The 22,660-nt window shown below is 35.6% G+C and overlaps 1 protein-coding gene across 1 annotated transcript in view; it reads right to left on the bottom strand.

The window, feature by feature from the left end:
* The window catches only part of SLC39A6 (solute carrier family 39 member 6), a 41,669-nt gene that overhangs the window by 17,891 nt on the left and 1,118 nt on the right, over positions 1-22,660 (bottom strand). Inside the window, exons 2-6 of the mRNA XM_044657853.1 lie at positions 19,371-19,554; positions 16,375-16,544; positions 9,585-9,803; positions 7,740-7,845; positions 742-1,119 (exon numbers count right to left, since the gene is read on the bottom strand). Coding sequence (XP_044513788.1) covers positions 742-1,119; positions 7,740-7,845; positions 9,585-9,803; positions 16,375-16,544; positions 19,371-19,554 — 1,057 coding nt within the window. The remainder of the gene's footprint in view (positions 1-741; positions 1,120-7,739; positions 7,846-9,584; positions 9,804-16,374; positions 16,545-19,370; positions 19,555-22,660) is intronic.

The following is a 22,660-nucleotide window of genomic DNA, read 5'->3' as shown; positions in this document are numbered from 1 at the left end:
ATTTGTTTCTTGATCAATTTCTCTTATTTGTTCCTTGGTACATATTAAAATTCCTAAATTATTCAAGTCCTGTACAACTGACAACTGCCATAAAACTTGCATGATTTGAAACCTTGTCAATCACACTGTTGTAGATTTTCTTTCTACAGGCATAGTCATCCCTTGCTATATCATGGTTCACTTATCGTGGCTTCATTGTATCACAGGTTTTTAAAAAAATATATATCTGTATTGCTGAGTTTTCGCTATATCACGGGATTTTGCAGATGAATATGATACTGTAACCAGTGGAAATGCAGTATGCCAGTACCACTTATGCAAGTTTGCCAACATGAGATTGTACATGGCGCACTATTGGCTGATGGAATGACAGGCAACCAACCACAGTGCTATGTTCTGTGTTCTGGATACTGATTGGCTCAGTATACAAGAGTGTGGAAAAGGTTAATAAGAGTGTAGAAAAGCTTTATAGGAGAGTGGGAGGGCTTATAAAGCCTTAAAATACATATAAATAATAAAATAAATATAACACTGCTACTTTGCAGATTTTCACCTATAGCAGGGGGTCTCTTGAATGTAATTCCCAGGATAGGTGAGGGATCACTGTATATTGTAAATCATCCACAAATATAAAAAAAAAATACCTATTCATTTAAAAATCATGACTACTAAGTGACATACAGACCAAAGAAGCATTTAATCATATCAGTATGCCAAAGAAATGTATATCCATGTACTTACCAATTGCTAGGCCGTCACTAAAATTGTGTAAGCCATCACCCATGATCACCATCCAGGCTAATGTGGCTATGCCAGCATCTTTCAATTCTTCCCGAGAATAGCGCTGACTGTGACTGTGGGGATGATGATTCTGATGATGGTGGTGATGTAGAATATGATGGTAATCATGATGATGATGAATGAGATCATCTGATTGGCCTAGAGTATCATGGAAATGGGAATGACATTTATTCTTGCACCCTCTAGATACATATTCATTGTAAACTTCTTGCGGATGAGAGTGAGCTATCATGACTTCTTCTTCTTCCAATACTGCTGGTTGCTGAGAATCGAAGTGTGCAGGGTCTTGTGAGTCTGCCCCTATATAACCTTCAGGCCCTAGGTAACAACAGCAAGGAATTGAGATTAAATGTTCATTTAGAAAAAAACATTGTAATTGAACTGGGGAAAAACATGGTGTCTATACACAAATTTAAACTGTAAAAAACAAAATAGTATTAATAAGATATGATAGATCAAATTAAGTATTTTTGTTTTATGACCATGGACCATATTGTCTGATGATCAACCAACCAACAATGAGCTAAGAACTATGGTAGATCCTAGGGGGTACAAGTATAAAGACCAAAAAATAGTCTTTACACTCAAGCTTACCTTCTAATAGGAATGACAAGTACTGTAATAATATATAAAAATACTTAATGACTACAGATATGAAGTTAATGCATACAGACATATTAAAAATATTTAAATCCAAGAGAGTTTGGTAGGTGGGGCACTAATATCTTGGAGGAAGATTCAGAAAAGGCTTTATGTAGAAGATGGTGGCTGAGCTGTGTTATGAGAAAAATTAATGAGTTTAGACATTTAGTGAAATTAGCACCCAGGCTGTCAGATAAGACCTAAAGGTTCCAATGATGGAATAGTGGCAAGGAAGGAAATGATTCCTAAGAGCAGTTAAATGCTGATGAACTGCCTCTAGTGGAGGGCCCAGGAGAGTGTATTTGTCTCCCCAGAAGAAACACCTGCCTGTGGGAAATTCAAGTTGAGCAGGAGGATCAGACTTGGGTGGTGAACATCCCAGGCTGATTCAAGCTCCTTGTCTTTACCTTTGTGGATTTATTTTGCTGTGGACCTGTGTTCCTGAAATCTGTGATCATAGTTGGAACAGAAGTGGGACCAGTTGTGAGACATCCATTTTCCCTTCCAGCCAGCCAAACTGACAGCTTGTGGTATTATAGAATAGATCTTGACCCATCTCTCAGTCCTTTAGGGTGACCTCTCCCTAAATCTCTTACCTTTTAAATTCATTATTAAATAGTGATTTTAACTTCCTGTTGTTTCTTTTCCATAGTAAGTAAGGTTTCCCTGGCTGATGTAGTCTGAGTCAGTTGGATCCCAACTGCCACTCACTCATATTGTCATAGCTCATTTGTATTTGTCTAAGGTAGTTATACCTCTCCACCCTTCATTCCTCAGTCATCCCTTTTCCCCCTCTAGAAACCCCTATGTATTTATTTACCCACTTCAATTGGTACCTTTCAGATGGGTTGGAGAAACCTTGGCAGTTAAACAGTAACTCAGCAGGGAGAAGTGTTCAGGTCAGTGGCTGAGGACAAACTGAGCTTCAACATTCTAACCCAATAGGGAAAGGTTTCTCCACTACTGAGCTCATTGAGAAATACCTACAGGGTTCTCACAGTGCTCCTTGACATTTAAAGACCTCAGGAAAAGGGATTTTAATTTTTTTTCTTTGCAGTTTTTTCCTGTGGTGTTTTGTTCTTTTTTGTGTGTGTACTGTTATTCTTATTGTTAATTCTTGTTGAGTATTTTGGTAAAGTATTTCATAGTGGATTTTAATAATACTTATAATTTATCACCAAGTTTTGGAGTAATACCAATATTAGTAAAGGCAGTTATGGAAGATATAGAGATATAGTAGATAATTGTTTATTATTTCTGTGGAATGTGTTATGGGGTATTCCTTGTTTTCTGTTTAAGGGTATCCCTAAATATATTAAATTCTTTGTTGATTTTGAGATAGTAAAACCTGTGTGGGAGAAAACAGTGCTAGACATATTAGCTAATACGCCTATGTTATTGTGTTTATACATTGTATATAGAATGAGATGGTTATCGAAGTACACGTTATATACTCAAGATAATTAACTGGTGGTGTAAGGAATTGGAAATCAAGTTGATGAGACTGTTACAAGTGCAAATGGATAATATGGAGATGTATATAAAGCGGAATAGATGTAAGGACACTGGCTGTGGTTGTGTACAGCAGGTTAATGGAAACAATGATGATAAGGCTTGAGGGGAAACAAGAGCAGAGAAGAAACAAAGGGCCCATGACACCAGTGATATCCCAATTAATCTTTTTCCTCTAACGGGCCTCCCAGTGATTAGAAAAGACAGGATATTCCATGTTAAACAGCATACCCGTTTCTGGGCAGAGGATGCAGAAGCAATCAAATGAAAAGCTCCAAAATTTTATGACGACCCTGGGAAATCTGTAAAAATCTTGCGGTCATTTATTAAGACCTATTACCCAGATTTTGTAGATTTTTGGTTCATCCTAGGTGAATTGATGTCCAGATATGACCAGCAAAAGTTTAATGAGGACCTTTTGTTATTCCAAATGAAATTTGTTATAGTTTTTTCTAATTCAGTAAAGAAGTTTTTTGGTAGTTTGATAGGTATGGCGCTAAATAGGTAAATTAATTTGGGTAGAATGGTCATTTTTATTATGTTAGCTCGTCCTACCCATGAGCAATCAATGGCTTTCCAATTATTGAGATCCAGTTTTATTTGTTTGGAAAGTGTTTTGTAGTTGTTTTCATATAATTGCTGTGTTTGTTTTGGTAGATAGATTCCTAAGTATTTTATATTGTCTAGGGTGATTTTAAATGGTGTTTCTCTTTCTACCTCTTGCTGCTCTAATGTGTTGGAAATATATAGAAATGCTGATAATTTATGTGCATTTATTTTGTATCCTGCAACTTTGCTAAAGTTGTTGATTATTTCTACCAGCCTCTTAGTTGATTCTCTAGGATTTTTTAAGTAGACCATCATATCATCTGCAAAGAGTGATAGCTTAGTCTCCTCATTGCCTATTTTGATACCTTCAATTTCTTTTTCTTCTCTAATTGCTACTGCTAGTGTTTCTAGTACTATGTTGAATAATAGAGGTGATAATGGGCATCCTTGTTTCACTCCTGATCTTATTGGGAAGGCTTCTAATTTATGACAGGATTCTCGAAGCTGCAGAGACACAATTAGGCTTAGATGTCCATGAGGATACCACCATAGAACATATGAAACGAATTTTTGTTAAGAATGCTATTCCCCAAGTAAGGAAAATTTTCAGTGATATCTGTCCTGATTGGGAACTCTTTAGGTTGGATGAACTTAAACAGAAGGCTACATATGTCTTTGCCCAGGAAAAAGATAAGATAAATGAGGAGAAGGATGCAGTAAAAGATAATCTCAGGAAACAACTTGGGGAAGCTAATAGCCAGGCCAATGAAAAAGAGATCAATGACATTAAAGCAGGGCTGCATTGAGGGCCTCTGAGAGGAAAAGTAATAACAACTACAGAAGTACTGATAGTGTAAACACTAGATACCAAGAGCCTAGGAGGTGTTACCTATGCAATAAGGATGGGTACCTTTTACAACAATGTAGATTCAGAGGACAATTTAATAAGCAAAGATATAATAGCAATAGGAATTATGGGCATAACAGCAATAATTATAGATATAGAAGAGGTAATTGGAATAATAATAATGGTGGAAATTTTGGATATGAGTACAATCAGCAGAATGGGTTCCAGTATCAGAATGCTTGTTGCCAGGGTATGCAAGCACCCAATATGGTAACAATGCAGGATTTTATTAGAGCTGGTGAGAGACTGAAATATAGCCAAGTTGTCCAGGGAAATGTAAATCATGGTAACCAGAATGGAGGGAGAGCTTCATTATGAAGGCGTATCCAAAGTTCAGAAGTAATTGATCAAGTTCATGGGAATAAAGTGAATAGATGAAATTGTATGTGTTAAAGAAAATGATAATGTAATTGTGAATAATGGTAATGGTGCACTAGGTGTTAATAATAATTTAATTGGTGTTAATAGTAATTTAATTAATGATGATAATTTAATCAATGAAAATGATAATTTAAAGAGAATTAAAGATAATTTAACTGGTGTTAGTACTAAATTACCTAGTATTAATAGTAATTTACCTACTGTTAGTAGTAATTTAACTAGTGTTTCTAATAATTTGACTAAAATTGATAATAATTTACTTGGTGTTGATAAAAATTTAGTGTTGTAAATAATTGTGAGAAAAAGAATAATTGTGTTGTAAATGGTATTGGAAAGTCTAGTGATTGTGTAATTGTGGAGAATAATGGAAATTGTGATTTGAATAAAGATAATTTGATTGTAAATAAGAACAATGATACCAGAATAGAGGTGAAAAGGACCAAAGGTGCAAAATCCTGGGAAAATTCTGTAATTCAAGACAATGTTAACTTGGATGTGATAGCTATGTGAATACAAAAAAAAAAAAAAAAAACCCAACACAAAACAACAACAAAAAAACATTTAAATAAGATGTATTATAAAGGCAGAAACAGCAAGACAACCAATTGACTTGGCTTTACAGAAAAAAAAAAAAGTCCAAAATAATACTCAGATTAGGATCCTGTGAGAAAAGAATGATGGCTAATAGAATTAGTGAAGTCAGGAATAGAGGAGGATGGGGTAGGGAAGAAAAATGAGTTCAATTTTAGACATATTGATTTTAATATACCTCTAGGACTATTAGTCTAAAAGATCTAATAGGAAGTTGGTAATGCAAGATTAAACCTCAGAGGAGAGACTAGAGATGGAGCTACAGATTCAACAGTAGATGAGAGCTACACCCATGGAAACAAATGAGGTCACCTGTAGAGTATGGAGAGAGAGAAGAGAAGGGAGTCTACGCAGAACACTGATCATCAGGAGGTATGATATGGATAAGAAAGCAAAGGAGATGGAGAAATAGTCAAACAGGTAGGGGGGAAACCAGGAGAGAGAAGTTATCACAAAATCCCAGATGGGGGGACAGCTGGGTGGCTCAGTGGACTGAGAGCCAGGCCTAGAGATGGGAGGTCCTGGGTTCAAATCTGGTCTCAGACACTTCCTGGCTGAATGATCCTGGGCAAGTCACTTAACCCCCATTGCCTAACCCTTACCACTCTTGGCTCCAAGACAGAAGGTAAGGGTTTAAAATAAAACCCAGAGGGGAGAGCAGTCAATAGTGATATATGGAAAAGAAAGGTTTGAAAGAAAGAGGACTCAGAAGAAGACCACCACATCTGGAAGTTATTACGGTAACTTTGGAAGCATTTCAGTTGAGTGAAGTCAGAAATCTGACCACAGAGTGGAGAGTGAGAGGAAAAGAGGTGGAGGCATTGATGATAGATAACTTTCTCGAGGAGTTAAACCACAAAAAGTAGGAGCAATATTAGACAATAGCTAATGGGGTTGGATGGATCAAGTGAGGATTTTTTAAGGATGGTGGCGATGTGGGAATAATTATAGGCAGGAAAGAAGCAGCCATGGATAAAGAATGAGAGATTAGTGGAGGCAGTAAGTATGGACAGTTTTTCCAAGGATCAAATAAGATTCTTCCAAAACTGCCATTTAAAAATGAATTTGTGGGGGCAGCTGGGTAGCTCAGTGGAGTGAAAGTCAGGCCTAGAGACAGGAGGTCCTAGGTTCAAACCCGGCCTCAGCCACTTCCCAGCTGTGTGACCCTGGGCAAGTCACTTGACCCCCTTGCCCACCCTTACCACTCTTCCACCTATGAGACAATACACCGAAGTACAAGGGTTAAAAAAAAAAATGAATTTGTGTGAAAAAAAAAAAAGGATGATTAGATGATCAACATTTATTAAACACTTCCTATGAGTAGAACAGTTTGTCAAGCCCTTTGTCAAGTAATGAGTGAACATGGTAATTACTGCCCATTAATAAATAGCAAACTCATAATAAAGCATGCTTTGTATGATTAACTAAAAGTCAAAAGACAATTATTATCATCCAGTCAAATATAACATTAGAAGTCTAGACAGAAGGATGGTGAAAACAAAAGAGCCAGGTGACGTCTATATATGCCTCATAAAAGCAAATCAGAAGGCAGAAGGGAAGGAAAAAAAACACTAAATAAACAACCACCATGAATTCTCTCCAAGATTATACCAACAATGATGAATAACAAAAGGCAACTTATGATATGCAAGAAAAGATAATAAATTTGGAGTTCAAAGCCTTGGATTTTAATCCTAGTCATGATACTTATTAAGCTATGTGATTTATTTGGTGGAGACTGTAATTAACATTAACATTGGGACCTGAAAGCTACAGAAATTTTTCGTAGACTATCTCCTTGGATTCTCACAACAGCTTGTGACAGGACTTATTATATTTAATGGTTACTTAATCTCTCTGGGCCACAAGTTACTCATCTGCAAAACTATAATAGGATGAAGCTTTGATTTGGTTTAAAAAGTTCTTATTTGGGTTTGTTCTTTATTTCAGGGTTTGGTTTGGAATCAAATTCCTGGGTATAATGGTATTTTTGAGGGAATACACTACAGGCAAATCCTATGCAATAGAATTATGGAAATAAAACTGTAAAATCTGACTTGCCTTAAAATAAATTCTCTATCCCTCCCAGCCAAGATCATCTAAATTCTCTAGTAGAATAAATGAGATGGGGTAAGAAGGATATATTAAGTTCCATAGGACTGGGAGTGGCCAGTTTTGAATCTTCTAGCAAATTTCCTCTGAAAATGAAGACATCCTCATTTTCTATCACTTTTAGAAGGGTACACAACATAATTTGTCAGCTGTTTATAGGAAGGAGATAAGGTATTAGAGCTCTTCTGATATGGAAAAAGAGATACAGCAGGGTTCTTCCTCAGATTTGATAACCAGGACTTACGATCATCTGTGTCTAACTTCTCTTCATTTGCTGAAAGTTGAGATTCATATTTGGATAATTGTTTCTTAATTTCCATCTCATCATCGCTTTCAAGCTTTTTTGGAGTCTAAAACATCAAAGGAAGTAATAATTGAACAGAATTTGCAAACATCTAAAGTTAAAGATTTAAGCAAAAATATATAACATAAAACATAAAGACCACAGTAATAGATTACTATCAGATTGTAAACTTTTGAGTGAAGGAGAGCATAGCATATCACATCTTTTGGGGTGGAGGAATACATAGCTATATCTATAGAGAAAGAGAGGGGAAGGGAGGTGGGGAAAGGAAAGAGGAGGAAGAGAAGAGTGAGCGAGAGAGAATATAATAGATGAGCTGAGTAAATGTCTATCTTTCATATCAAATCATAAATAAACAATTACAAAGTCATAGTTACAGTAAAGGATTACAACATCTCAGAATTGTAGGCTTCCTTCTCACTTTATGACTTCGGGCTATATTATTTTCCTAAGTACTTGAAATGATCACATAAAAGGGGCCTCATTCTTCTACAGCTATAACAGTGGAGTCATTAACTCTAAGGATTAACATGAGATATACTACTCTCAAGAGAAATACAATGATTCATTAGAATGAAATTTGTTCCCTTATCATCTCTTGTAAAGAGGCTAGGGGGGAAAAAAGTTAAAGTCTTTCTGACTCCAGGCCCAGTGCTCTATCCACTGTACCACCTAGTTACCCAAAAATGTACCATCTCAAGTAAAGTATCTTCCCAAGCACATCTTCACATGTTGTTATCTTGCATATATCACTAAGAGAGGGATTTGTTTACAATAAGACACTTAATATGTTTATTGAATTAAGAAACAAAAGGAGGGTACCCATAGCAAGAGTTGGGTAACTCTCCCAGCCTACAAATCTATCTCTAACCTCAAAAGATTTAAGCTAGCTGCAGAAAGAGCATCTCCTACCTGAACCAGTAGGACTGATGAAGAAAGGAGTCTTTGAGCCTGGATGATATAAATAACGTAACTGAAAAGGTATTGTAAATAGAAAATGAGGACTGCCTTATTAACTATATACTATATATATCAATATACTAACTCTGGCAACAAGACCTGAGTGAGTGCCACATAAATTAGTGCGGTCAAAATAGAAGATAAAAACTATAGAGCAACATTTTCAAAGCAATGTTCACCACTGTAATTAACTAATATCTATTGAGTACCTCCTGCATTTCTGGGTCAAGAAAGCCCTGTTCATATCATAAGCTTAGTCACTTAAGTAGTTATACAGTCATCCTTTGCTATATCATGGTTCACTTATCACGGCTTCACATTGTGGGTTTTTTTTTTTAAATATAATTCTATATAGCAAGTTTTCACTATATCATGGGATTTTGTGGATGAATACCATACAATGGAAATGTAGTGTGCCACACTATTGGCTGATGGAATGAAAGGTGACCAACCACAGCTCTGTTTTCTGTATCTTAGGTGCTGATTGGCTCAGTGACTGTAGCATCTGTCTGTTTGCTCTCCTACTACTTTGTGGATTTTCATCTATCCTGGGGGGGGTCTCTGGAACATAACTCCCCCAATAGGCGAGGGATCACTGCATTTACTTTTGTCCTTTTCCATCTCATTTAGTGTTGAAGACTTTAGGGCAGAAGAATCTAGAAGCATTGAAACCTACAATTATTCCCCAAGTTCCCTTAAGTAGCAGGACTAGAGGTTACTAAGTTCCCAAATCTAAGACCCTACACATCAGATATAACACCTATCAGTATAAATAATCTGAATAGGCTTTTGAAGTACTTTAAGTATATAATATTAATATTTTACCTTTTTCTTTTTATCCTTAAATTGCTTGATCAATGTGATTAAATGTTCAGCAAGAAACATGAAATACAGGCCTCCTAGAGCTGTAAGGCCTTTCCATGTGGAGTCAAAATAAGTGCTTTCTTCTATATTTTGAGAAGACAGATGACTGAAAAGTGGTCCTCTGCTTGCTTGAGGGGGCTGGTCTTCATGACTATGACTGTGGTGGTGACTTGCATGAGACTATGGACAAACAATACATTTTAAAATTGTTAATTCAATTAATACAAATTACTACAAATGATTTGACAACAAAATAAGATGCAACATTAAGAATTCTTTGATATTAAGGTAATAACTTATATGATAATTATGTGTAGTAGGTCCTAAGTATACCAAACCAACACACCAAATTAAATGTGCTATATGATACGTTTGATATTTTAATACACACACACACATACACACACACACAAAAGATACAGAGAGAACACAAGTTTATATGTTTATAAATAAAAACACACTCATCCAGATGTTAGCTCTCCAGTGACTTTATTTAGATTAGCATTTAACTGAAATTTTTAAAAAATTAAATCTGAACAGAGGACAATCGACCCCAAACCCTTGGTTTGAAGATGAAGTTGGCTTGTATTGATAACACTTGCTACCTTCTAGCTCAGCAGGAAATATGCAAGTGAATGAGGGCTAGCGACTTGGCATTTTGTGCAGGTTCTAATAATGCAGGCTGTCATAAACAAAAACTGAAACTTTTTTGCAGAGTACTTACTAGCACTCACAAGTAGGGATCTTTGCCTTAGCTTTGGTACCTTCATGATTTAACATATAGTGCCCAAGACACCAATATTGTTAAAACTTTTAATATTATTAAAATATTTTAGATTTTTAGTGTTATGCACCTGAAATTATTAAGCAATATGAAATGACATTTTCCAATTATGAAAGATTCTTAAATAAGCCTTCTCAAAAACACTACCCAAAATTCTTGAGAAATATTCAGGGATTAGATGACTTCTAAGGTCTTTTATAGCAGTAAAAACCATTTACTTCCTTTACACCCCACAAAACTATATATAACAGTAAAGGAAGAACTGAAATTGACATGCCTGTGATTATTCCATCATAAGCATTTAAGTGCTTATTATGTGCCAGGTACTGTGCTAGATGCTGGAGATACAGAATGAAAACAAAACTCATTAGGCCAAAGAACTTAATTTTTTCCTTAAGTTTATGAATACCTGATTTTTACATCAGCAACATCTCTTAATATATCCTTCTTACTTCCCCTTCCCCTAGCAGCTTTCCATCATAAAATGAAAAATAAGGGGGAAAAGGTTAGCTAAATTATCCAAGATACCAACCCCAATCCAATACTGTATGAAAGGCTCCACACCTACAGTACGCTCACATCAGCACAAAATAAATACATTCTCAGACTTCTTCTTTGAGATTAAGCTTGGTCATTACAATTTATCAGCATTCAGTTTTGAGTATTTTATTGCTAATCCTCTTTCAATTTACAATGTGGTAGTCACTGCATATTATATTCCAATACACTTAATTCACTTTGTGTCTGTTTATGTTTCTCATATCTCTGTATTCATCATCAGTAGTTGTTTCTAAAAGTGAAATAATAATCCATTACATTCACACATCCCAATTTATTTAGCTGTTCCTCACTTACTAGGGATCCATTTCAGTACCAGTTCTTTGCTATTTCAAAAAGCATTGCCACGAACATTTTGGCATTTTGAAGCCTTTCTTTGAATCTTTTTATCTTCCTTGAGTTAAGGGAGCTTACATTTTATTGCGTTATGGTACCTGATTCCAAAACATGAGAGAATATTTTCAATGCTACTACTAAAGAACACTGAGAAAGTAAAGCAGTATTCCTGAGTAGTACAAAGTCACCTCAAAGGAGACTGCTTTGGGTTTTTGTTGACATTTAAATAATCTAGAGTTTAAAATTTTACTTTTATTCCAAACAATAAGCATTTCAGTTATATGTAATGAAGGTCTATAACTATAAGAATATATATATATATGAATGATATAATAAAATAATCTACATGTACTACTCATTCCATACTACTTATTTTATGAAAAAGCATATAGGGACTCAAAATGTGAGAAAATGAATATTAATAATTATTTCTACATGTAATTGGGGAAAAAATAAAATTTTACTTAAAAAAAAAAGCATATCATGATCTCAGCCCATTTCTTTCACAGTTGATCTATGCTTCCTTTTGTTCTCCTCTGTGTGCTTTTGTTTCTGAGGTCCTTTTCATTTTCTTTCATCACTACTCCCCATATTTTCCTCCCAACCCCTTTCAATGGAAAAGAGAAAATGAAAATAATTTAAAAAAAGAACCCTTATAGTAAAGAAGCCTAGTCAAGTAAAATCAAATCACAAAGAGTACCACCATAATGATGCTCATAACAATGATCCTAAGTTTTTATAAAAAGGTTAAAATCTATTCAGTAAACTTTCCCATGCATGTTTAAAAAAGTAATTCAAATGGGGCAGGTAGGTGGACACTTCCTAGCTCTGTGACCCTGAGCAAGTCACTAAACTAAACTGTCCATCCTATACCATTTTACTGCTTTGGAACCAATACTTAAGTAAAAATTATAAGATAGAAAGGGCTTAAAAAAAATCATTTTAAAATGTTAGTTTCCATATTTAAAGGGTTATATACTTCAATTATCTAAAAAATTCAGGCATGTTTAAATGTTTGTTTCTTTTAACAGGATAAGTGAGGTATCATATTGTGTGCCTATGCAAACACAGAAGCCTAAAGAACACACTTTTCTTTTCTTTTTTAAACCCTTACCTTTCATATTAGAATCAAAACCATATATTGGTTCCACAGACTAAGAACAGTAATTGGGGTTAAGTGACTTGCCCACAGTAACACAGCTAGGAAGTATCTGAGGCCAGATTTGAATCTAGGACCTCCCAGTCTCTGGACATGGCTCTAAAATCCACTGAGCCAACAAGCTGCCCCCAAGAACACATTTTTCAAATATTGACACTTATCTGGCAGAAATAATCTGGATTTTTGTTTATTATTTGTGTGCTAATTAATCCCAATAAACAATCTGTATTTGACATTCAGCATTCATCAAAAACCAGTAATCTTACAGGGTTTACAAAAGCACATTCACACAGTTCCAGGGTTCAAATTGCTTGTATTGGCTTGCAAGTAGGTAAGGGAATTCTAAGCTTTATGAAGCTATGGGGCCCTAGACAACATTGACCCTGAATAGAGAAGCAGATTTGTGTAGGTATCCTGCAGTTTTATCCAACAGTTATACATGCAAGAAAAGTTTTTGAGAAGAACACAGTATGTAAGCAGAGGTACCCCTTAGACCTGGAAAGCTCTACGGATGGCCAAAACCAGATTAAAATGTAATTGGGATACATTAAACAAAAATATATAAAAATGCAATATAACATTGATGAATGTCCTAAAGGAGAGATTTTCTGTTCAACTTAATAATAGTGAACTCTAAACACATTTTTAAATACTGCCAAAGTCGGAATTTATTTTGCTTTACTGAGTCATTATAAAGGTTTTATTCTTTTTTTTTTTCAGTTGGGGTTGAGGATAGTAGCAGGGTTCCCAAAAAAAGAAAACAAAGAGGATCACTGAATAAATTTTTTAAATGCACAGAAGAGACAGAAGGAAAGCTGGAAAGAAACCCAAAGCAGAATAGCTTTGAAAATTACAAGTTGACTTTATTACATAATTAAAAGGAAAAGCAAGCTATGTGTAATACATTCAGGCCTCTTTTTTCTGCACTATTTTGTATTTAGAAATGCTCACTTTACTTAACATTTGTAAAATTCAGAGTAACAAAATCTAAATTTTAAAAAGATAACAAATTCTGGGGCTTCTGTGGTGTACACACTGGGAATTGTGCTTTGAGATAGCTAACAAGTAGTAGAAATAACTGCAGTTTTCCAAAGACAAAGAGCTATTCTCTGGGATGCAAAGGACTGGGATGCTTCTGGTACCCTAAGCATACAATGGCAATCTCCCATCATCTGACAGACTTTAAAAGACTTTATTGCCTGTCTGAGATTTGTAACATTTTTAAAGTGATTTTCTTCTGAGAATGACTTAACAAAATAAAAAAAGAAAATTGAAAAGATAATTTACTTTAACAAAATTTCCAGAATCCACCTTTTTCACTGACTATAACCTTGTTATGTATATATACAAAGCTAGAACTGAATCATTCATGTGAAAAGTTTTAAAAAGTAAAAAAATCTAAAAATTGAGAAGAAAAGCAAAACTTTTATCAAGCACTGGTTAGGTAGACAGAAAAAAAGATTGCCCTGGGAGCTTTTTTGAAAATGAGGAGTGATAGGGAGGAGTGTTGTGAGGAAGATTAGTTAGTAATTAATTAATTAAGGAAGGACTGGAGCATTCCAAGATGGAATGAAGGAGCAGGAAGTAAGGGCTTGTGCCCTGAGAGAGACTCCCATTAGTGGTTGGCACAAACCGTTGCTAGCCCTGGGAGATCTCAGACCTACATCCTGATTCCCTGGGATCCCGAGTGGTGGTGGTTTCTAACAAGTGGACAAGAACTACAGAGCAGCACTAGGTGGAGGAGGAGTTTGGGATCTGGTGGACAGCATCTCAAAGCACACTCTCTCTACTTGGGAACCTTGGACCACCTTGACTTTTGACATCCTGTGATCATCTGTGGATTACCGTGAGAACCCCAAAGCCACCCTCAGCCCTTTAGCTGTGCTGGTCAAACCTGGCTGGAACCAGGTTTGAAGCAGCCTCCCAGAGACTCCATTACTGCTCTTTTGGGCTCTGCCTGCTTAGATCACTAAGATTAGAGTAGAGAAGTCCTCCCCTTGCCCTGTGGTTTTGCCATTTAGGTTTTAGTGTAGAATCCTCTATCCCACCTTTATTTAGTTGAACATAATTATAACTGTTAAAACCTTTTACCTTGCCTGCTGGTTTCAAAGACTCTGGCCTAGTGGTGAGCTGGCTGACAGTTGGCCAACAGCCATTCTTGTCAGTTAGGAGCAGTTTAGCTGTGTTCTCTGGTCTCCCTATCCTGGTCCTGTCTCTCCTACAAACCAGTGAGTGTACCCACAACCATTTAGATTATATTGTAACATCCCTGGTGCCCATTTATTTTTACAGGAGAAAGTCACAAAACTTTGGGGTGGAGGCCATAGTTTATCTAAATATAATTCTAATGATCTATACATTATATGACAAATTTGCTTAACACATTTTCTTAAAATTCACATTTTGAGGAGAATTTATATAAACATCAACCCTTAAAGTATGTGCTACTTTCTACCCTTGCAAAATAGTATTTTACCCCCCTGCATACTTTATTTATTGAAAAATAGAATGAGGTGTGGAAAGAGTAGTGACTTTTGAGTCAGGTAACCTGACTTTGTTATCTTTCCCTCAAACTTATTTTTCACACAATCCTTACAAGTTTTTAAAATTTCCTGAGCCTCAGTTTCCTGTTTTGCAAAATAAGGATTAAAATGTTTGCCCTGCAAAACTATTGTAAGCAAGGCATTCTGTAAATTATAAGGTTCTGCTTATGAACTGTTACATAACAATAACTACCAACAAGCAAATTATTAAATAACCTCTGTTTTTCCTGTAACATATTAGCATTTAGACAGCCAAGAAAAATTATGATGGATGTAGAACTCCAATGTATTTTTTTTATTTTTCAAAGTCATCAAATTATAAATAATGAAAGACAATGAAATATAAAAACTTCACGGGGTGTTTGAGTGAGCTGAACTGTGACTGAAATCCAGATGTAAATATTTGTGAAGTACTCATATAAAATTATGGGTTATACTTCTCAGGGATTATTTCTTATGAGTAAAAATAGAAAGGATAATAGTGCCTCTCTGGCCAAGTTCTAGTGAAAAGGATATACAATAAGGAACTGGAAAACCTTTATTATTATTAACTAGCTATATGACCTAATGAAGTCACATTACTTTTATGCCTGAGTTTCCTTATACTTTAGACCAGTGATTTCCCAAAGTGGGTGCTACCACCCCCTGGAGGGTGCTGCACTGATCCAGGGGGGTGGCGATGGCCACAGGTGCATTTATCTTTCCTATTAATTGCTATTAAAATTTAAAAAAAAATTAATTTCCAGGGGGCTGAGTAATATTTTTTTCTGGAAAGGGGGTGGTAGGCCAAAAAAGTTTGGGAACTACTGCTTTAGACAGTATAAGCCTCAACTACTTTCAGAGTGTTTAAAAAGTTTTAGATAAACACAATGAGAAATGTCTGTGTGTCAAATACAACTTTGTCACATCATAGAAGACAAACTATTTGTTCCTGAAACAAACCACTTTAGTTTTTTGTTTACTAATAACCACTTAACACAAACAGGGAATACTAATAAGCACTTCACATTAAAAGGGAATCATTCGCAATTCAGGCATCTCTCAAATAGCTATGCTTTCACTATTACCAAAGATTAAAGCCATACAATTAATGTATTCCTTCTCTATCAATCTCCTTTTAATATTTTTTTAATTCAAAGTGCTAGCTTATATTACTAAATTTCCTGAAAAGGTAAAAAGCATGAAAGTTTGCACATACAAGCCGATGTCAAATGTATTTCAAATTACATTATATCATCAAAAATCAAACTTCTAATATGTGCACAAGTGGATACAAACAATTTTAGTAAATACTGAAAGATAACCTCTGAACAACTAATAATCTTCAACACTGAATAACAAAGTATATTAAGATAGATTAATAATACTTACATGTGGGAGAAGATGCAAAAAAGCATCACCACTTAATGTCCCAACGGCTAATGCCACAAGAAAACTTAGAAGAAACTTGAAAAACACACGATTCATCAGGGGAACTAAGATGACACCAAGCAAAGAAAGGAAACTGATGATGGAAATAGCTATGAATCCACCAATCCAAGCTGTCAAAACAAAACACATACATAAAAGGTAAACATGCAGCTACTGTTCGAATTACTAGTTTTCTTGACTTTCCCAATTAAGGTCAGTAGGACTACAATTGGACCATGAGGGCAAAGTAGATCTGAGTAATGGACCTAGAGTTAGGAAGACCTAAATTCAAATCCAGTCTCAAACACTTACTGGCTATGACCTTGGTATAGGCACAAGCTCTTTCAATTTCCTCAACAGTGATGTGGAGATAATAATAGTACCTACTTTCTAGGGTTATTGTGAAGATAAAATGAGAGAGTATTTGTGCTATATAAATGCTAGCTATCATTAAATAGTGGTGAAATGATAAGTAAAACAAACTTTTTGCCAAACATTTTCAGGTTCATATTCTTAACCAGGCATTCTTAAATAGTAGTTCACATTATTCAAACCAGCTCCCAGTCGGAAAGAAAAGGATTATGCTTTCCAGGATGAATGGTCTTACTCTTTAGACAGGAGTCCTTTGAACTTCAGCATTTCAACTCCTCCATCATTTTATTAAGCAGTTACCTAACTGCGTAATCACCATAATTTCCTCATCTATAAAATTGGGATAATATTTACACAACTGAACTTAACAGGTCATTTCAAGGCAAACATTCTGTAATCATTACAACATCATGCAAACATCAATAACTATTAATGTGATTTTGGAGAATTATATAGCCATAAGTTGGATTCATAGTCAATAGGTTTAACTTAAAAACTGTTGGGGGCAGATGGGTAGCTCAATGGCAGGGGTCGGCAACGTATGGCTCTCAAGCCATATCTGGCTCTTTTGAGGGCCAGATATGGCTCTTTCTGCAGGAGCCATAAAGTCAATTTTTTTCAGGCGCTGTTACAGGAGCGCGCACTGTGAGCACTGTACGGCTCTCACGGCTGAAAAGGTTGCCAACCCCTGCTGAATGGTGTAAAGTTGAAAAGACCTTGTACCCCCCTTTAAACTACATTACCCAAACTTCCTTTCGCCATATCTATAATTCCTTAAGCCTTTTCCTATCTGTTGTGGGTTTCACAGGAAGCAGCATGATAAAGGGTGAGTTGGGACTCTTTTCCTGTGCTTTTAATAAAATCCTTATAAATATCATGCTTTGGAGGCATTGAATATTAATTTTAAAACTTACAATGGACTGACAGCTAGGCCCAGAGATGGGAGGTCCTGGGTTTAAATCTGGCCTCAGACACTTCCTGGCTGTGTGACCCTGGTAAAGTCACTTAACCTCCAATGCATAGCCCTTACCACTCTTCTGCCTTGGAACAATACATAGTATTGATTCTAAGACAGAATGTAATGTAAGGGTTAAAAAAAAAAACAACAACCTCTGAACAACATGACCAGCAACCATGATTTCAGAGGACCTATGATAAAACATGCTTCCCCAGAGAGGTGATGGTTTCAGGATTAAGATACATTTTTTAGACAAGGTAAATTCAGAAATTTGATTGTTTGACTTCATATTTCTTTAGTAAGTGGGAAAGGAAGGTAGGAGTAAGAAAAGGTAAATTTCTGCTAACCGAAAAAAAAAATTTTTTTTTAAGTGGAAAATCTTCACAATTAGGCCATAAGGGCAAAAGACACATCAGATAAACCATAGAGATTTTTAGAATGGAAGAAGCTCAGAGGCCATTTAGTTTAACCTATACATGAAAAGAATTCTCCCATAAACATACCCAAAAATGATTGTTTAGCCTCTGCTTGAAGAACTCCAAAGGGGAGGAGGAAACCACTACCTCTCAGGGTAGATCATCCCATTTTTTGGATTGTTGTTAAGTCCTTTCAATCCCATCCTACCCTTTATGACCCTATTCATTCATTCATTTATTTAATTAGCTAGCAAAGATACTAGGGAGATTTGACATTTCTTTCTCCAGTTCATCTGATATATAAGGAACCAGAGGCAAACAGGGTTAAGTGCCTCGTTAAGAGTCACACAGCTGGTACATGTATAAGGTTGGATTTGAACTCAAGTCTTCCTGATTCTAGGTCCAGGGTTCTATGCACTGAGCCACCTTCCTCCCAGTTTTTTTTGGACACTATAGTTTTAATGGGTGGGTAGTTTATTGTTGCCAACCTTGTTTCTTTGCGATTTCCAACCCTTTCTCATAGTTTTGATTCTCTAAGTCAAGTGAGTCTTAATAATAATGATTTTTCTTCAAGACTAAAGCACAGATAGACTAGGATCATGGATTTAAACCTAAAAAGAGACCTCAGGATTCCTCTAACCGTAGTCCAGTTCCCTTATTTCACAGGTCAGGAAACTAAGGCTGAGGGAAATGAGGTGACTTGTACAAGATTTTCTCAGATAGAAAACATTAAAATCAAAAAGTCCAAGTTTTGAGATTTCAAAACCAGTACTATTTCTGCTGAACAGCACTGTCTCCTAACTTAAATTCTTTTTTTTTTAAACCCTTACCTTCAGTCTTGGAGTCAATACTGTGTATTGGTTCCAAGGCAGAAGAGTGGTTAAGGGTGGGCAATGGGAGTTAAGTGACTTGCCCAGGATCACACAACTAGGAAGTGTCTGAGGCCAGATTTGAACCTAGGACCTCCTGTCCCAAGGCCTGGCTCTCAATCTACTGAGCCACCCATCTGCCACTTCCTAACCTAAATTCTTAAAACAAAACAAAACAAAAAACTCCTGAATTTTTAATTTTATATTACAAAAAGATTCAACTTCCCTAGATTATTTTTTAAATTTGATAAATTTTCATAAAAAAACACTTTCTACCTCTTCTTTCTTCCCCATTATTTCCTCCTAAGTTAAATAAAGCTGGAGAGCATAATTCCACCTTACCTATTTGTAAAGAATAAGTCTTGGGAGGGACTTCAGTCTTCTTTTCACTGGTTACATGAACTATACAGGATTTGCCATCAATCTGATTGATAATAGCAGGGCAAAGATAATTAAATTCTGTTGCATTCAGCAATACTTGTATGCCCATTCCATGAGACTGGAGAAGTTTTGATGCATTGAAGCACTAATGAAAACAAAACATTTCAAATTATAAAAGGCATTATTATAGTATGGAACCTAGGGGGGAAAAAAAAACAAAGTTTTTATCATGAAAAAACCTCCCTTCCTGCTAAAACATTATATGAAAAATTATTTATGTTTAAGTGATTCCAAATTGATTTTGAGAATTTGGGCACACATATGTAAATGGAGTATAGATACTGGGTATTGCAAATTGTGCTGGAGCTGGCAATCTAATGAGATCTTGTAACACTCACTTTATGAGACTGGTTTCTGCCCAATTCTCATGAAGCATTTGAAATTCAGACAAACAGGAGGTGTCAAAAAATGTTACCTACAACCAGATTTTATTTGTTAAAATCCTTATTTTCTGTTCTATTATCAACTCTAAAACAGAAGGGCAAGGGCTAGATAAATGGGGTCATTAAGCCCAGGGTCATACAGTTCAGGAAGTGACTAGAGGCCATATTTGAACCCTGATCCTTGGGATCCCAGGCCTGGTATTTGATTCGTTGAGCCATCTAGTTGCCCCAGAGGCAGACTTAAATGTAAACAGGAAATATAAAAAAACCAAAACAAAACAACAGAAAAAAGATGTTTGTAAGTGGTGTTCTACATTGATGTGTTGTCCATAGGGATCCTTAGGAATGACTTAGTGGTTCCCATTTTTATTTGACATTATTGCTCTGACATGCATTCATCTAGAGCAGGGGTCAGCAACGTATGGCTCTTTCTGCAAGAGCCATAAAGTCAATTTTTTTCAGGTGCTATTACAGGAGCGTGCACTGTGAGCACTGTACGACTCTCACGAAATTACATTTTAAAAAATGTGGCGTTTATGGCTCTCACGGCCAAAAAGGTTGCTGACCCCTGATCTAGAGAAAAGCCTTGAGTAAATAGGCATATGGATGAACTTACAGGGATCAACTTTTCTACAGGTTGGAAGTCAAGCAATTGGTGATAGTCCTTGATATTGTTGCTACATAGGGTTAGTTAAGCCATTTTTCCCTCCTCTTGAATTTGAATAGTTTCCTTACTGATGTAAAATGAGCTCAGTGGACAGGATGATCTTAAAAGTTATATCCTATTTCAAAGTCTTAAGATTCTACCCAATTTAATTTATAATTAATATCTTGCCTACTTGTGACTATTTGGTGAGTAAAATTAATACTTGTCAAACTGACAGCTGAGAGAATTGGGGAGATTAGGATAGCAAGTGGTTAAATGTGGCAATCAAATGAACCACACTGACTCCTTGTGACTCAGTTCCCTTTTTATTTGGTTATAGGTTTAGTCCAACTTCCATTTAGTGAGAAAACTTTAATTGTAGGAATTAGGAGAAAATTGTATTGCCTTTTTTGCTTATTTAAATCTAGCCCTGCATAGCTGTGAACCTAGACCACTTCTAACCTGCTATTTAGAGACCCTTAACTAAAGTACCTAGGTTAAACTGACCAGACATCCAGCCAGACCCAAAGACTGATGCAAGTTTTCTCACAATTGTATATATCAAGCAACCTATATTTTATCTGAAAACTGGCCCCATACAGATCTATAAGTTATTATTTAGATGCACCTTTGATTATTTACAAACACTTGGGAGGAGATGCCTCTTTTTCTGAATTCAGGTAACTGTATCTGTTTACTCTCCTCAAAACTTGGAAAGCCTCTAATCTTTCTTCCAATTAGAAATCAGAATCCTGAATGTTTCCTTTTAATTAACTGGCCCAATTAGATTGTTTTTAACGTATAGAAAAAGTCTGATTTCAGGGTCCAGTGCTAAGCTGAGAAAGGAGACTGGTCCTGATTTGTCCTGCAATTGCCATGTACTGCTTAATAAATGGAAATGCTCAAAAGATCCAAATTTTGTTTCCTTGGTCATTTCATCTTTCACTTACTGTATGTCTAGGTAACCTAATGGTGAAAAAGCTAGATTTGATCCTGCCTCAGACACTTATAACCTGTGACTCTAGGCAAGTCATTTAACCTTCTTCAACCTCAGTTTCTTAATATATATATAATGAGAATAACAGGACCTATTTTATAAGATTGTTGTGTAAACCAGATGAAAAGATACACACACACACACAAATAAAACATTTTGTAAACTTAAAAGCACTATGTAAATGTTATCTGTTGTTATAATAAAATCTTATTTATATAATTCAGGAAGGGAGGCTGGTAATTCAAAAAAGCATCTACCAAAGGGAAAAATAAAACATCATTAAAAATATTAGTTGTTTCAGGAGAAAGTTCTCTCAAAAAATAAATTATGGCCTCAGTGCTTTTCTGGGCCAAATACATGATTATTCAAATTTTGTTTAGATTTTTATATCAGGTATCTTGAAACTTGCCTATTGTAAGCCAAGATATAGAATGGCCTTTACCGAGAGTGTTACAAGAAGTTACAATGCTGATATGAATTTAAATCACAAGAGTTTCATTTATTAAAATATAGCTAATAATTTTGCTCTTGAAAATTTATTTAAAAAAAATTAATCTACAGATTAGAATTTTGTTGCTAGGAAGATTCATCTTCCTGAGTTCAAATCTGGCCTCAGACACTAACTATGTGACCCTAGGCAAGTCACTTAACCCTGTTTGCCTCAGTTTCCTCATCTGTATAATGAGAAGCAGACAGAAATAACAAACCACTTCAGAAATCTTTGCCAAGAAAATCCCAAATGGGGTCACAGAGTCCAAAATGACTGAAAATTAATACTAGTTGAAAGTCTGAGAATAACAATTTTCCAGAGAAGCCACTTTTTGTCCAAATAATTTTAATACTTCATTTTCCCATCGAATTATATGATAGTAATAAATTATTTTATGTAACCCTCAGGCACCCTTGAATAACCTACATAGGAATTAGTAGGCTTGTCCTAGATGGAATGAACCTCCAAGTATTCAATGATCTCTAGACTGAGAGATCATTGAATACTTGGAGATGGTAGTAGATTTTCTAAAGTACCCTTTTGTCTTAAAGTTTTTTCCCACAGTGTCTAGGAATTAGACAATAATGCAGTTTAGCTTCTGGCTGGAATCCTCCTTCCCTAGCCTCCATGTAAGCCAGTCACTTGCCCTTCCTTTTCTTTATTCCCAAAGTGTAT

The sequence above is a fragment of the Gracilinanus agilis genome, chromosome 1 (genome assembly GCF_016433145.1).
Source record: "Gracilinanus agilis isolate LMUSP501 chromosome 1, AgileGrace, whole genome shotgun sequence".
NCBI classification, from domain to species: domain Eukaryota; kingdom Metazoa; phylum Chordata; class Mammalia; order Didelphimorphia; family Didelphidae; genus Gracilinanus; species Gracilinanus agilis.
This window is presented reverse-complemented; position numbering and strand designations above follow the sequence as displayed.